This window comes from Chiloscyllium plagiosum, unplaced genomic scaffold, assembly GCF_037043375.1.
Source record: "Chiloscyllium plagiosum isolate Xiang-an unplaced genomic scaffold, Cpla_swu_hap1 HiC_scaffold_4, whole genome shotgun sequence".
Classification (NCBI taxonomy): domain Eukaryota; kingdom Metazoa; phylum Chordata; class Chondrichthyes; order Orectolobiformes; family Hemiscylliidae; genus Chiloscyllium; species Chiloscyllium plagiosum.
In genome coordinates this window covers 89968798-89982338 of record NW_028270142.1, presented here as the reverse complement: position 1 = coordinate 89982338, position 13541 = coordinate 89968798, and the positions used below count along the sequence as shown (strand labels likewise).

General features: G+C 41.1%; 1 protein-coding gene across 6 annotated transcripts in view; it reads left to right on the top strand.

Moving 5' to 3' along the window:
• The window catches only part of trappc9 (trafficking protein particle complex subunit 9), a 663479-nt gene that overhangs the window by 255001 nt on the left and 394937 nt on the right, over positions 1-13541 (top strand). For all 6 annotated transcript variants that reach the window (XM_087986471.1, XM_087986468.1, XM_087986469.1 and 3 more), the window contains one exon: positions 6743-6885. In XM_087986471.1, the coding sequence (XP_087842597.1) occupies positions 6743-6885 (143 nt within the window). The remainder of the gene's footprint in view (positions 1-6742; positions 6886-13541) is intronic.

Here is a 13541-nt window from a genome sequence, read left to right as displayed (position 1 = left end):
AACTTGCAGCTGGTGGTGTTCCCATGTATCTACTGCCCTTGTTCTTCGAGATGGTAGCGGCCTTGGGTTAGAAAGGGTCTGTTCAAGAAACCTTGGGTGAATTGCTGCAGTGCATTGTATGTATTGCTACTGTTGTATGCGAGTGGTGGAGCGTGTACAAGTTTGTGGATGTGGTGCCAATCAATTTTGTACTAGATGGTATCAAGCTTGTGTGTTATTGAAGCTGCAGTCTTCCAACTAAGCATGGTGAATTCCAATGCACTTCTGACTTGTGTTGTGTAGTGGTAAACAAACTTTGGGGAGTCATGAAATGAGTTAGTTGCTGTAGGACTTTACTCACTGACCTATGCTTGAAGCCAGTGTTTATCTGGTGAGTACATTTCACTTTCTGGTCAATGGTAACCTGCAAGATGTTGATATCATGGGATTCAGTGATGGTAAAGTCAGAAATGTGAAGTCAATGTTCAGTTTCTCTCTTGTTGAAGATCATGTCTGCCATGGCATGAATATAATTTGGCACTTGTCAGCCAAACATGGACGTTGTTTGGGTGTGGCTGGGTCACAGACTGTTTCAGTATCTGAGGAGTTATGAATGGTTTTGCACATTGTGTGATCATCAGTGAACATCCCATTTCTATGATTGTGATGGAAGGCAGATCGTTGATGGATCAACTGAAGATAGTTGGGCCTCTGAAGCTATCCTGAGGAACTAGGCTCGTGTGGCACAGTGGTAGTTTCCCTACATCCAATTTAGAAGATCCAGGTTGCAGTTCCACATACTCCAAAAGTGTGTAATACATTTCTGAACAAATTGATTACAGAATATCTAGCCTGAGGAACTCCTGCAGTGCTGTCCTGGAGCTGAAATGCCAGACATTTGATAACCACAGCCATTTTTCTCTGTGCTGGATGCAGTTTGAACCTGCAGAGAGTGTTCATCCTGGTTTCCACTTACTCTAATTTTCCTTGATCACTTTGTTGCCCAGTGGTGAAATACGTCTTTGAGGTCACTCACTTCATCTTTGGAGTTCAGCCACCTTTTCCACGTCTAAACCAAGGTTATAATGAGTTCAGGAGCTGCGTAGTATGGGTGGAACCCAAATGGAGCATCATTAAACAGATTATTGCTGACTTAATTTTAATACCGCCCACATCCCATGAAAGATTTTTTTTGAGGGCTAGTGCCTATTGCAGTAAGGTGGTGATGAGCTGCTGCCATGAACACATTTGCTGTAGCGAGCCCCACAATCCTGTTAAAGGAGTGAGTTCAAGGATTTTGACACAGCAACAGTGAAGGAATGATGATATAATTCGAAGTCACAAAGGTGATTGGGTTGGGAGCAAGCTTGTAGATTGTAGTGTTCCCATCTATCTGCCACCCTCCTCCTCCTCGATTGTGGTAATAGACTGGATAGGTTCTGTTAAAGGAGCCTTGGTGAATTTGTGTATTATATCTTGTAGATGGTGCACTCTGCTATTGAATGTCAATGATGGGGGGAGTGAATGTCTATGGGTGGGCTGCTTTGTCCTGAATGGTGCCAGGCTTCTTGACTTTTGGAGCTGTACTCATCTTGGCAAGTGGAGAACATTCCATCAGATTTCTAACTTGTGCCTTGTAGATGGTGGACAGGCTTTGGGGAGCAAGAAGGTGAGTTACTTGCTGCAAGATTCTAAGTCACTGACCTGCCCTTGAAGCCATAGTATTTATAATGGCTAGTCCTGTCTTCTTTGTAGTCACTAGTACCCTCAGGATGTTGATAATATTGAATCCAGTCATTGTCAAAGGTATGATGATTAGATTCTCTCTTGTTGGAGATTTGTGTCACAAATGTTACTTGTTCTTGTCAGCCAACACTGGTAATTGTCCAGGAATTGCTTCGTTTGGCATAGACTGTTTCTGAATCTGAGGAGTCATGAATGTACTGAACATGGTGCAATCATCAGCAAGCATCCTCACTTCTGACCTTATGATTGAGGGAAGATTATTGATGGTGCAGCTGAAGATGGTTGGACTTGTCCTGAGAATTCCTACACAGTTGTTCTGGAGCTGAGAACACTGACCTCCAGCAATCTCTCTTTATCCTTTGGCAAGTTTGACTCAGAGCATCAAAGATTTTTTTCTACCCTGATTCTCATTGATCCTAGGTTTGCTAGGGCTCCTTAATGCTACACACTGCTAAATGCAGCCTTGATGTCAAGGACTCTCTCTCTCTCTCTCTCATACCTCACCTTTGGAATTCAACTCTTTTTGTTCGTGTTTGAACTGAAGCTGCAATCAGGTTCAAAGTTTCCACTTTCATTGCAGATTCTAAAATTGTTTACTGGAAAAGCTTTATTGTGGTACCCTCCTGGTGCAGTTCCCAAAATGCAACTCATTTAATACTTTCACCAGAGTCCCTAATTTTAGGTCATTTGTGAATTTAACTTTTAGATTGGGACTATAGATAGTTTCTTCAGAGTTGTTATGCACATGAACTTCAATGTACTCAGCTTTAAGTAACTTCTTCTAGGTTTTATTCACTATATATCCTTCCCTTCTCAGGAACACTTTTCTGCACCGCCACCCTATTCTAAGGGCTTACAGAGAGCATGAAAGCTGTCCAATAAAATTTTAGGTCACTCAAGTCTTTGTACTGTTCAGAAAGAAATTGCTTTTTTGCTAACAGAAAAATCCAATGAGAGGAAACTATAAATTCGAACATTATAAATGTGGGGGAAAAAGATGCTGTCATCCAGAGTCTATATCCTCAACTTGTGTAGGTAATTGCGAGAGATGCTGGTTGTAAAAGAAAAACTGGAAGTTCAAGAATATGAAGGAACCTGTTTGCCATTATGCAGGATCAGAAATAAACATTCATGAACTCTTAATTGGATCTGGGCTGCTGTTTATTTTTCCATCAGTTAGTTCTTTCCTCTTCCCTTCTAGTCTTTAAATAGCAACTTGATTTTCTTCACTTGCACCAGATAATCCTGAAACTAGATACAATTCTGATTGCCATGGTAACTGCTAGCGAGAAGTATTTGCTGCATTTATTGCATTTATTTGATATATATGGGTTTCTTTCATAGATCCAGAATAGAGTATGGCTGAGTGTGTGTATAATATATATTATATATGAACCTGCACAAATGAAAATAATTATTCCAGTAATTTATGAAACTTTGATATTAAAGACAAAAGGTTTGTTTTAAGATTTTCAAAATTATTGGATAGATTCTGGTAGGAAAAGCTGTTAACCATCCTCCTTCATTCTTCCATGAAAAAGCTGTGGGCATCTCATCTGCAACTGCCAAATCATTTCATTCAGCCGTTTTTAAAATTATGCTTCTGCAGGACTATCCAGAAATCTATTACATGTTAATTAGTCTTTTGAGAATCTCGTTGACAATTGTAAATTTCTTAATGAAGCTTTGCATTTAATATGCTTTAGCTTTTGATTGTATTCCAGATTTACCAGCTGGGAATACTAAGGTGAGTCACCTTCTGACTCCCCAGATTCTCTAGAATCACCATTTGCAAGGCACAAGTCAGGAGTGTGGTGGAGTACTTCCCAATTGCCTGGATGGGTGTAGCTCCAAAAACAATCAAGAAGCTTCAGTCATCACCCAGGACAGAGCAGTCCACTTGACTGGCATGACATCCAAAGACATCCACTCCCTCCATCACTAACGCACAACAGCAGTGTGTACTATCTGCAAGATGCACTGCAGAAATTCACAAAAGATCCTCAGACAGCACCTTCCAAACCTCCAACAGCTTCCATCTAGAAGGCAAGGGCAGCATATATATGGGAACATCACCGTCAATTTCCCTCTGAGCCACTCACCATCCTGACTTGGAAGTATATGGCCATTCTTTCATGGTTGTTGGATCAAAATCTTGGCATTATGGGTCAACCCACTGCAGGTAGACTGCAGCAGTTCAAGAAGGCAGCTCACCACCACCCTCTCAAAGGCAGCTAGGGATGGGCAATAAATGATGCCCTGACAGCAACATGTTCATCCCACAAATGAATGAAAAAAATTCTGAGTATTTATTAGTTGTTGAATTTCTGAGATACATCCTAACTCCTCATTGTTCAAATCTGTTTTACCAGATTTTCCTCATCTCAGTTTTCCAACACAATGGTCAATCTTGTGGTGCTTGCTGACACTGTTTAGAGCTTAAATATCTTTTTCTGCCAATTTCATCATTATTGCAATCACCAAGTCTGCTTTTCAATTGAAGCATTGTCTTTAAATTATTTATTATTTTTTCTACTGTCTTCCTAACCTGATAAACTGTTATAATGAAATGTCTCTTGTTTCATCTTCCTGTGAATCAAATGGTGTATTGTAAAATGACATAACTAAAGTCTTTGATTAAACGCCTCTAGCTTTAGGTGAAATTCTCCATGTAAGATGATCTGTCTGTCTGATCTCATTTCCTGCCTGCTTCCCACATCCCTTTGTTTCCTGAGAGAAATCTTATTTTAGTGTACTCAACTATAGAGCATTTGCAACCAGAGGAGTATAAAGTTCCAAGGTTCAACAATCCTTTGAAATAATTTCTCTCCCTTTCAGACTGATAGTTGGCCCTTTATGCTGAGATTGTGCACTGAGAATGTCTTAGATTCTCCAACCCGTGGAAATGAACTTTCCGTGCCTAACGTTTCAAGTCACTTCCAAGTCTAGCACATTTCAATGACAATATCTAGTTCTTCTGACTTCGGAGAATACACGATAGATTGTGGGGTTGTTGTAATGTCACTTGGCAACTAATCCAGAGGACCGAGCTGTTGCTTTTGGGATCAAATCTTAGCACTACAATTGGTGAAATTTAAATTCACTTAATGTTTCTGGTATTGGAAACTAAATTGTAGTGTAAATATACTGGAGAGGGTGCAGAGGAAAAGTATGAGGCTATTGACTGGGTTGGAGAGTTTGTTATGAAGAGATTGGTGTTGCTCTCCTTGGAGCAGAGGAGACTGGTAAAGGGAAGGAAGTTTTGAGGAGATGTTAGAATTTTTTTTCACAAAGGGTAGTGGGAATCTGGAATTCAGTGCCTGTGAGGATGGTAGAAGAAGAAACCCTCAACATTTAAATATTTAGATACACACTTGCAATTCCACTGTATACAAGGTGACGCAGCAAGTGCTGTTAAATAGGATTAAAGTAGTTAGATGGTCGTTTTTGACTGGTGCAAACTCAATGTGCTAAAGGGACTTTATCTATGCAATAGACCTGTATGATTTTATGACTCTATAAGTGACCATGAAATAAACTATACTCATTGACCTATATTGGCATCACATCTGTTTTAAATAGAATTGGATAGGATAGAACACACAGCAATGTCTATTTGACCCAAGGAGTGGTGCTTTTGCTTCATAAGACAGAAGCAGAAATAGGCTTATTTGGTCTTATCTGGTCTTATCTGTTATTCCTTGTGATCATGACTGATCTGATAATTCTCAACTCCATTTTCCTGCCCAATTCCCATAATGATTAATGTCGTTTTGTGATTCTACAATTGGACAATATTTGCAAGATATTTCTGAACTTGCGTGGAATTGTGCTAACAACAATTTAGGATTACCAGTCAAACTCAGTGTGGAACACTTGGGTATACTGGAAGGTATGCTTATTAATATACAGGGTTTTTTCCTTGTAGATAGAATATGTACATATACTACATCTGTTTCAACTCAACAAAATAGGTGACAGCTATTTGCTGGTTCATTTCTCAGGGGACTGTCCTAATCAATCAGATTCAACCTGCTTGGTTTAAAATGGAACAAAACTGTTTACTGTAAATTAGCATTGGGTGGATCCTGCATGATAACCCCTCGACCAGAATCCACTTGCCAACTAATGAGCCCTGCCCTCTCCTCCAGTTTCAATGTTGGTTTTCCCCTTGAATTTGTATTACTGCAAAATATCCTGATGACTAAGATCAAAATCTTCTGTGAATTGTATTTTTATCAATAGTGCTTTAAGTTTTTGATGAGTTAACCGAATTGATATTAGTATAGTAGTTTGTGGTGCATCTGGAATACAAAAGACGTTTGAAGTGGCATAATCAAGTTTGTTGGCAAATGTGCAATAAAAGGGACAATAACAGAATGGCTATGATATTTACTGAAGTACAGGAAACAAAGATAAGTGGTGGTTAGTTGATTGTTATACTGAAGGAAAGAATACAGTCAGGTTTTCAGGTGTGGAGTTTAGGCAACTGCTATGCTTGACATATGTGACTGATCTATACTTGGGTATGTAGAGCACATTATTATACTTTGCAAATGACATACGTGATTGTATTGTGATCTTTGAGGATGACAATAAACTGCAAGACAAAATAGACTGGTGAAATGTGCAGACACTAAGTAGTTAAAATGTGAGGCAGAGAAATATGAAGTAATTCATTTTAGTATGAAGATATTATGTCCATGACCAAATACATGACATTAACATTGGGGATAGTTGCTCTCTCCTCCCCTCACGTTCATTTCATTATCCATATTTGAATCCAGCCTGTAATGAGATCAAGGAGGTGGTTGGTCCCATCAACTTAATGAGTATAAGCTGCAAAATAATTTATTTAACTAATTAGTTTTCTTCAACTAATGACTTCGTGTCGTAAAGACTTAAGCATATTGCTTTTTCTTACATAAGCAAATAGCTATTGAGGAAAAAATAAACAAAATTTAGATTATTGAAATGAACCGATATTGTTAACATTCTAAAACATTTTATTTTTCAGACATTGGAAGCCGTTTTGAACTTCAAGTATTCTGGTGGACCAGGCCATGTTGATGGATATTACAGGAATCTTTCTTTGGGGCTTCATGTAGATGTTGAGCCATCAGTGTTCTTTACCAGGGTCAGCACACTTCCTGCAACAAGGTATACAAAACTAATCAACTTGCTCTTTTGTTGCTTGCTTTTTTTCGTGGTAGTTGTGTGGCTGTTAATGGCACAAGGCTTGCAGTGATTTCATGGAGTACAGACAGTTGTGGGAAAATTGCAGGGTTTGATGAGGTTTCCTGTTACAGCTGAAAGGTTGTTTCTGAGTACCCAGATCTGAGACAAATGGGAATGAGAATCTGGCAATACTGTTCAGTTGTTGATGGGGGAGAGAGTACAGGTTAGCTGAGCAAAGCAATGCAAGTGCAGGTTTGCATGTAAGTTTTTGGATGCAAATGTGTCGTTGGAGTAGGGTAGCCAGTTTACACACAGGTCTTGTTTTGACTTTTACAACTTAGTAGATAATCTATATTATCTTGTTCTCTACCCATTCATATACTTAACCCATGATTCATTGCATTGATCAATTGTTTCTCTTCAATCTTGCCTTAACCACTGGATTGAACGGTGTATTGTTATGATTCACTGGTGTAATGCACCAGAAATGGAACCACACTATTCCCAGAGTTGTCACTAATGTGAAAAGCTTTAGTCAAAGTCCCAACTTTGCATGACTGATGAAATTAGCTTTAAAAAAAACACTATTTTTCTGCAGTTAAAGTAACTGTTTATTATGAACAAATTGTTTTCGGTCAATGTCAATTTAGAAATATGCAGTGCTAACTTAAGTACTACCCCTTCTTAAATTCCCTCCCCTTATAAAGAACCATAAGCAAAAAAGTTAAGAAATAGATATTGAGTATGAAAAAAGGAGGAAAAAGACTAGGAGAAAATAGTTTAGTAAGAAGTCTGGAACCCACAGAATTCAATGTGTTTATTCCCTATGAATTCTTTTAAATTCTTTTCTGTTGACAGTTTTTTTTATGCACCATGCTTTCTTTCTTTCACTGAGAATTAGTCTTTTCACTCGGCTCGTGTTTTATTCTTCCTTCTACAGAGGATTTTCAGCGAAAGGCAAATTGTAAGACAGCTAACTGTTACAGGAGACTTTCTGGTACCTCCAAACAAGAGATTGAGAAGAAAAGATCTTGTGATTTCTGTTTGCATGCGAGTTGGCTCTCTGCTGCACCAGACCCCCACACAAGCTGTGGTTGCTTAGTTAGGAGCCAGTCACAATGTTATTGTGAAGCAATTTTTCTTAATTTTAGAGCTCATCACTCCATGCTGTCTGCTTTTGCTTTCACAGTTCCAGGAAAACACCATGAAATACAACTCATGATATGTTCCACTTAAAATGACTTCTTAAAATTCCATCACCTCCACTTGTCATATTCACAACTGCATGGTCTCATCACTCCAAACGTTTTGGGTCTGAGGGTAATTGTTTCTCTGTAACCTTCTGACCTGCTCACTGGGAATATACTGTCAAAACCAATAATGGTAAACTCCATCTTTTGTTTCCTTCTCTTGGCATGTAACTGGTTTATCAAGAAATGTTCGAAGCACATCAACAATGATAAACATGTGCCCAAGAAACATGATCACAGTGCGTATGGCTCAGTTCTGAAGGGGATTAAAAATGCAGACAAAAAAATGTTTGTTTTTAGAAGGTTCTAGAACAAGTGTTGTCATGACCAAAGGACATGACCAGAACATCGAACGTTGCAGCCCTCGATGTTATGCCGACCTGTGAAAATAATCTGATGCCCATCTAACCTACACAGTTCCATTATTATCCATTTGTATGTCCAATGCCCATTTAAATGCCCTTAACATCAGCAAGTCCACTACTGTTGCAGGCAGGCCATTCCACATCCCTACTACTGAGTGAAGAAACTACCCCTAATATCTGTTCTAAATCTATCACCCCTCAATTTAAAGCTAAGTCCCCTCGTGTTGGCCTTCACCATCTGAGGAAAAAGGCTCTCACTGTCCACCTTGGGATGAGAAATCCCAAGGATAAAAGCTGTATTCTCTTCTTTTTTTGATGCCAAGTTCTGTTTCTTTTAAAAATGGTCCGTCTTGCTAGACTGAGAAGCAACCATGTGATCAGTCTCACTGTTTTATAATCGCTTCTCCACTCTCTGCACAGTATTGATATTCCAGCTAAAGCTGACTGAAAGGGCTAGGAGATGAGTCGTCTGCCAACTGTCTTCTCCGACAAAAGAAAACGTTAAGAACCTTGATGTCAAAATAGACATGAATGCTTTTCCAGTTACCCCTTAATCTGAAAGGCAACTCTGGCAAAGGTGAAATTACACTGTCAGCTTAAAGAACTTTAAATTAGCATACTGAGACAAGCCCTCAGCACCTGAAATGCCTGGTTTTGTCACATGATTGAGATTGGCAATGACTTACTACCAAATATGGTTGTCCACCGAGGAAATTGTGTCGCTGGTCTGGATTCTGTGGGCCCTTGCATGGCTGATAAGCCCAATCTTAGAACTGCGTTTCCAACCGCACATTTGGCAGGTGTTTCTGGAATGTAGAATTGGTCCTTAGCCCTGAGGTCGCTGGGATTTCTTTCTCCGGATCCTTTCCCACATTTCCTTTTGCCAATGGATGTTCTTGAAGAATTGAGTCTCTTCACTCAGGAAGATGCATCTCTGTTGCATTCTCTGAAGGCAGCTTTCAGGAAGTCTTCGAAACGCATCCTTTCTCCCATTCAAGTCCCTTCCTTGAACTGGGTAGAGAAGATTTGCTTTGGTTGTTGTAGCTCAAGCATCTAAAGTATGTGGCCAACCCTGTGCGGTTCTTTTTGTATAATTACAGTCTGAATATTGATACCATCAACTTCTTCAAAGTTGCTGATGTTAATGCACACATCTTCCCAGCTGATGCAGAGAATTAATTGCAAACAGCATTGATGGTACTCGTCAAGGGCTTCGATGTAAGAATATTCCAAGTTTTGTAGCTTCATAGAAGAATTGAAAGAGTGACTGCCTTATATACAATGATGTTGCTTTCAGTGCAAATGTCATGATCAATGAAAGCTAGCGTCCTAAAATTATAATAGGATTTGAAATTGGGAGTCAGGTAGGTGGGATTGTTAAACAATGTTGATTTCGATATGAAATGAAGTAGGCTTGGAATAACTTTCAATCAACAATTCTGTTCATAGAAAATGTTGCTCATTCCCCAGTGAATATTAGTAGATCCTTCCAGAAAGTTTGATATATCTTGGGCAAAGATGGACGTTTTGAAGATCTCGCGCTTGCTCTCTCCCTCCCTCTCGCTTTCTCTCGGTCCTCCTGCTCGCTCATTCTCTCTCTGTCTGTGTCTCTCTCTGTCTGTGTCTCTCTCTGTCTGTGTCTCTCTCTGTCTGTGTCTCTCTCTGTCTGTGTCTCTCTCTGTCTGTGTCTCTCTCTGTCTGTGTCTCTCTCTGTCTGTGTCTCTCTCTGTCTGTGTCTCTCTCTGTCTGTCTCTGTCTGTCTGTCTCTCTCTCCCCCTGTCCTCCCTCTCGTACGCGCTGTCTCCATCCTCTCTTTTGCTCTCTCTCGGTCCTCCCCCCTCGCACTCTCTCGGTCCTCATCCTCTTCCCCCTCTCTCTCTCTCTCTCTCGTTTCTCTCTGTCTCTTCTTTTTCTCCCTTGTTCTCTCCTTTCTCCCTCGCTCTCTCGTTGTCCTCCCCCTCACGCTCTCGTCTTTCTCTCGCTCTCCTTTCTCTCTGTCTTTTCTTTTTCCTGTCTCCCTCTCTGTCTCTCCCTCGCTCTCTCCTTTCTCCCTTGCTCTCTCCTTTCTCCCTCGTGCTTTCCTCTCTCTGACCACCCACTCTCTCTTTCTCTCTGACCTCCCCCTCTCCTCTCCCTCTCCCTCTCGCTGTCTTCCTCTTCCTCCCCCCAACTCTGCTTCCTCCTCCCTCTTCTGCTTTCTCCCCCCTTTTGCTTCCTCTTCCCCTGCTTCCTCCCTCTCTCTGTTCCCCCTCTCCCTCTGCCCCCTCTCTCTGCTCCCCCCTCTTTGCTTCTTCCCCCTCTCTCCCTGCTTCCTCTCTCTCTGCTTCCGTCGTTTATCTCTCTCTCTGCCTCCTCCCACTATCTCTCTGTCTCCTTCCTCCCACTATCTCTCTGTCTCCTTCCTCCCACTATCTCTCTGTCTCCTTCCTCCCACTATCTCTCTGTCTCCTTCCTCCCACTATCTCTCTGTCTCCTTCCTCCCACTATCTCTCTCTCCCCTTTCTTTCCTCTCTCTTTCCCCTCTTTCTTGCCCTCTCTCTTCCTTCTCCCCTTCCCTCTCTGCTTCCTCCCATTATCTTCCCCTCTCTCCTTCCTCCCTCCCTCTCTCCTTCCCTCCCTCCCTCATCATCCTCCCTCCCTCCCCCCTCATCTTCCTCCCTCCCTTTCTCTCTCTTCCCCTCTTTCTCACTCTCTCTCTCTCTCTTCCTCCTTCCCCTCTGTCTTGCTCTTTCTCTCTCCTTCCTCCCTCTCCTCTCTCTTTTTACCCCCACTCCCCTCGCTGTCTCTAAAAATAAGGTGTCAACTTTGTGAATCTGTAACACAGGGCTACCTCTAGGCTAAAGAAGTGGATCGCTGGGCGATTGACCATACTAAGTGATCACACTACTGACATATAAGGTCCATCCTCTGGGGGCCTGACATATCAAGAGGTGAATGATGGTACTACAATTAACAACTAAGTGGAGGACAAGTCGACACAAATATTGCCGATCTCAATACTGAGGAGCAGTCTGTGTGTTTATACAAGTGATGAGGCTGAAGCATTGGTTGAGGCACTGGATATTGCCTAGACTTTGGACCCTGACAACATTCCAGCAATAGTGTTGCAGAACTTGCAATTTCCCTATCCGAGCGGTTCAGTACAGCTTCCAATACTGGCATCTACCCAAGTTGATGGGAAATTGTCAAGGTATATGTTTTGTCCAGAAAAAAGCAGGACCATCCAACCAGCCCAATTAATGCTCATGTGTCTACACTGTATAAAAATGAAGGAATGGGTCATCAACAGTGCTGCCAGGAGCCATTTATTCAGCAGTAACTTGCTCACTGATGCTTTGTTTAGATTTTGCGAAAACCACTGAGCTCCTGATCTCACTATAGCCTTGGTCCATATATAGTTCCGTGGTGATTTCCAAAGGTGAGGTCAGAGTGGCAATTTTGACTGCACAATTTGATTGTGCATGGCATCAAGGAGTCCTGGCAGAATTGGAGTCATTAGGAACCAAGGGAAAATCTCTCTGCCTAGCATACTGGAAAGTGGGTTTGGTTGATGGATGTCAATCATCTCAATGGTTTCACCTTTGGAGCTCCTCTGGGTAGTACTCTAAGTCCAACCAACTTCAGCTTCTTCATCAATGATTCTTCCTTCCATAAGATGAGGGATTTGCTGAGTTGCTCCCATTTGTGGCTTCTTGTATGGTGAAGCAGTTCTGTGTTCAAATGCAGTAAGACCTGACTCTGTGGCAGGAAGCATTTGTGCCAGGCAATCACAATCTTCAGATTGAGAGAATTTAATCATTTCCCCGGACATTCAATGATATTATCATTGCAGAATTGCTTAATACCAAAGTTCTGGGTGTTATCATTAATGTGAAAGTGAACTGAGCCAACAATAGAAATATCAATACAGTGGTTAAAACAGTAGAGACTGGGGGTCCTGTGGTGTTGAACCTGGCTCTGGATTTCCTAAAAGGTGCTTATCATCTATAAGATCAAAATTCTGTCCACGTGTCTGGATGAGCACAGCTTAAACAGAACTCAAGCAGTTTGGCATTGTCCAGGACAAAAGTGCTGGCTTGATTGGTGCACTATCGACCACCATAAAACTGTGCTCCCACAACCACTGATGTAGAATGGTACCAGTGTGTACCACCTACAAGATGCAATGCATAATTCACCAAGGTCCCTTGGATAGTCTTGTAAGATTCCTTCAATAGTACTTTCCAAACTCTGAACCACTACTATCTAGAAGGGGCAAGGGCAACAGATAGATAGAAGCACCACCATGTGCAAGTTCACATCTAAGACACTTACCATCCTGATTTGGAAATCTATCACCAGTTCTGCGGAAGCTTCACTGTTAATGCTGACTTCTAATCACGGATACTGCCAGATCTGCTGAGCTTTTCCAGCAATTTATGTTTTTGTTTTTGATTTACAGGATCCACAGTTCTTTCAGTTTTTATTTGCCATTCCTTCACTGTTCTATCAGAACTCTGGAACTACCTCACTAACAGCATTGTGCATACAAATGCACAAATTGGCTACAGCGACTCAAGGCAGTTTAATACCATCTTTTCAATTGACAGATAATTAATGCTGGGCCAGCCAGAAAAGTCCATATCCCCTGAAGGAATGAAAGAAAGAGTCTTGAGACCACGTTGTTGAAAGCGAATAAATCTGAATTCCTCCCTACTGATATGGAAACTTCATAATTTCTTTTCAGCATTGTAGCTATACGGGAAAAACCAGGGCTGGACAAAGCTCAACAATGAGCTGCAGAATTGTACTAGTGTGAAGTTAACATGCTGTGACATAGGCATACACTTCATTGGAGAGCATCCTTGTTGTTTATGCAATGTCAGGCAATCTCTTTGGCCCAGGGAACAAGTTAAACAATCTCAATCGTGCATATAGTAAATTATTTTTGTTGAGATGTTTTTCAAAAAGTCTGGTTTACATTTTTTTGTTTCCTTACTCTCTCTCTCACATTACAGTTCTTCTTGCTATCCCTTTCATTTTC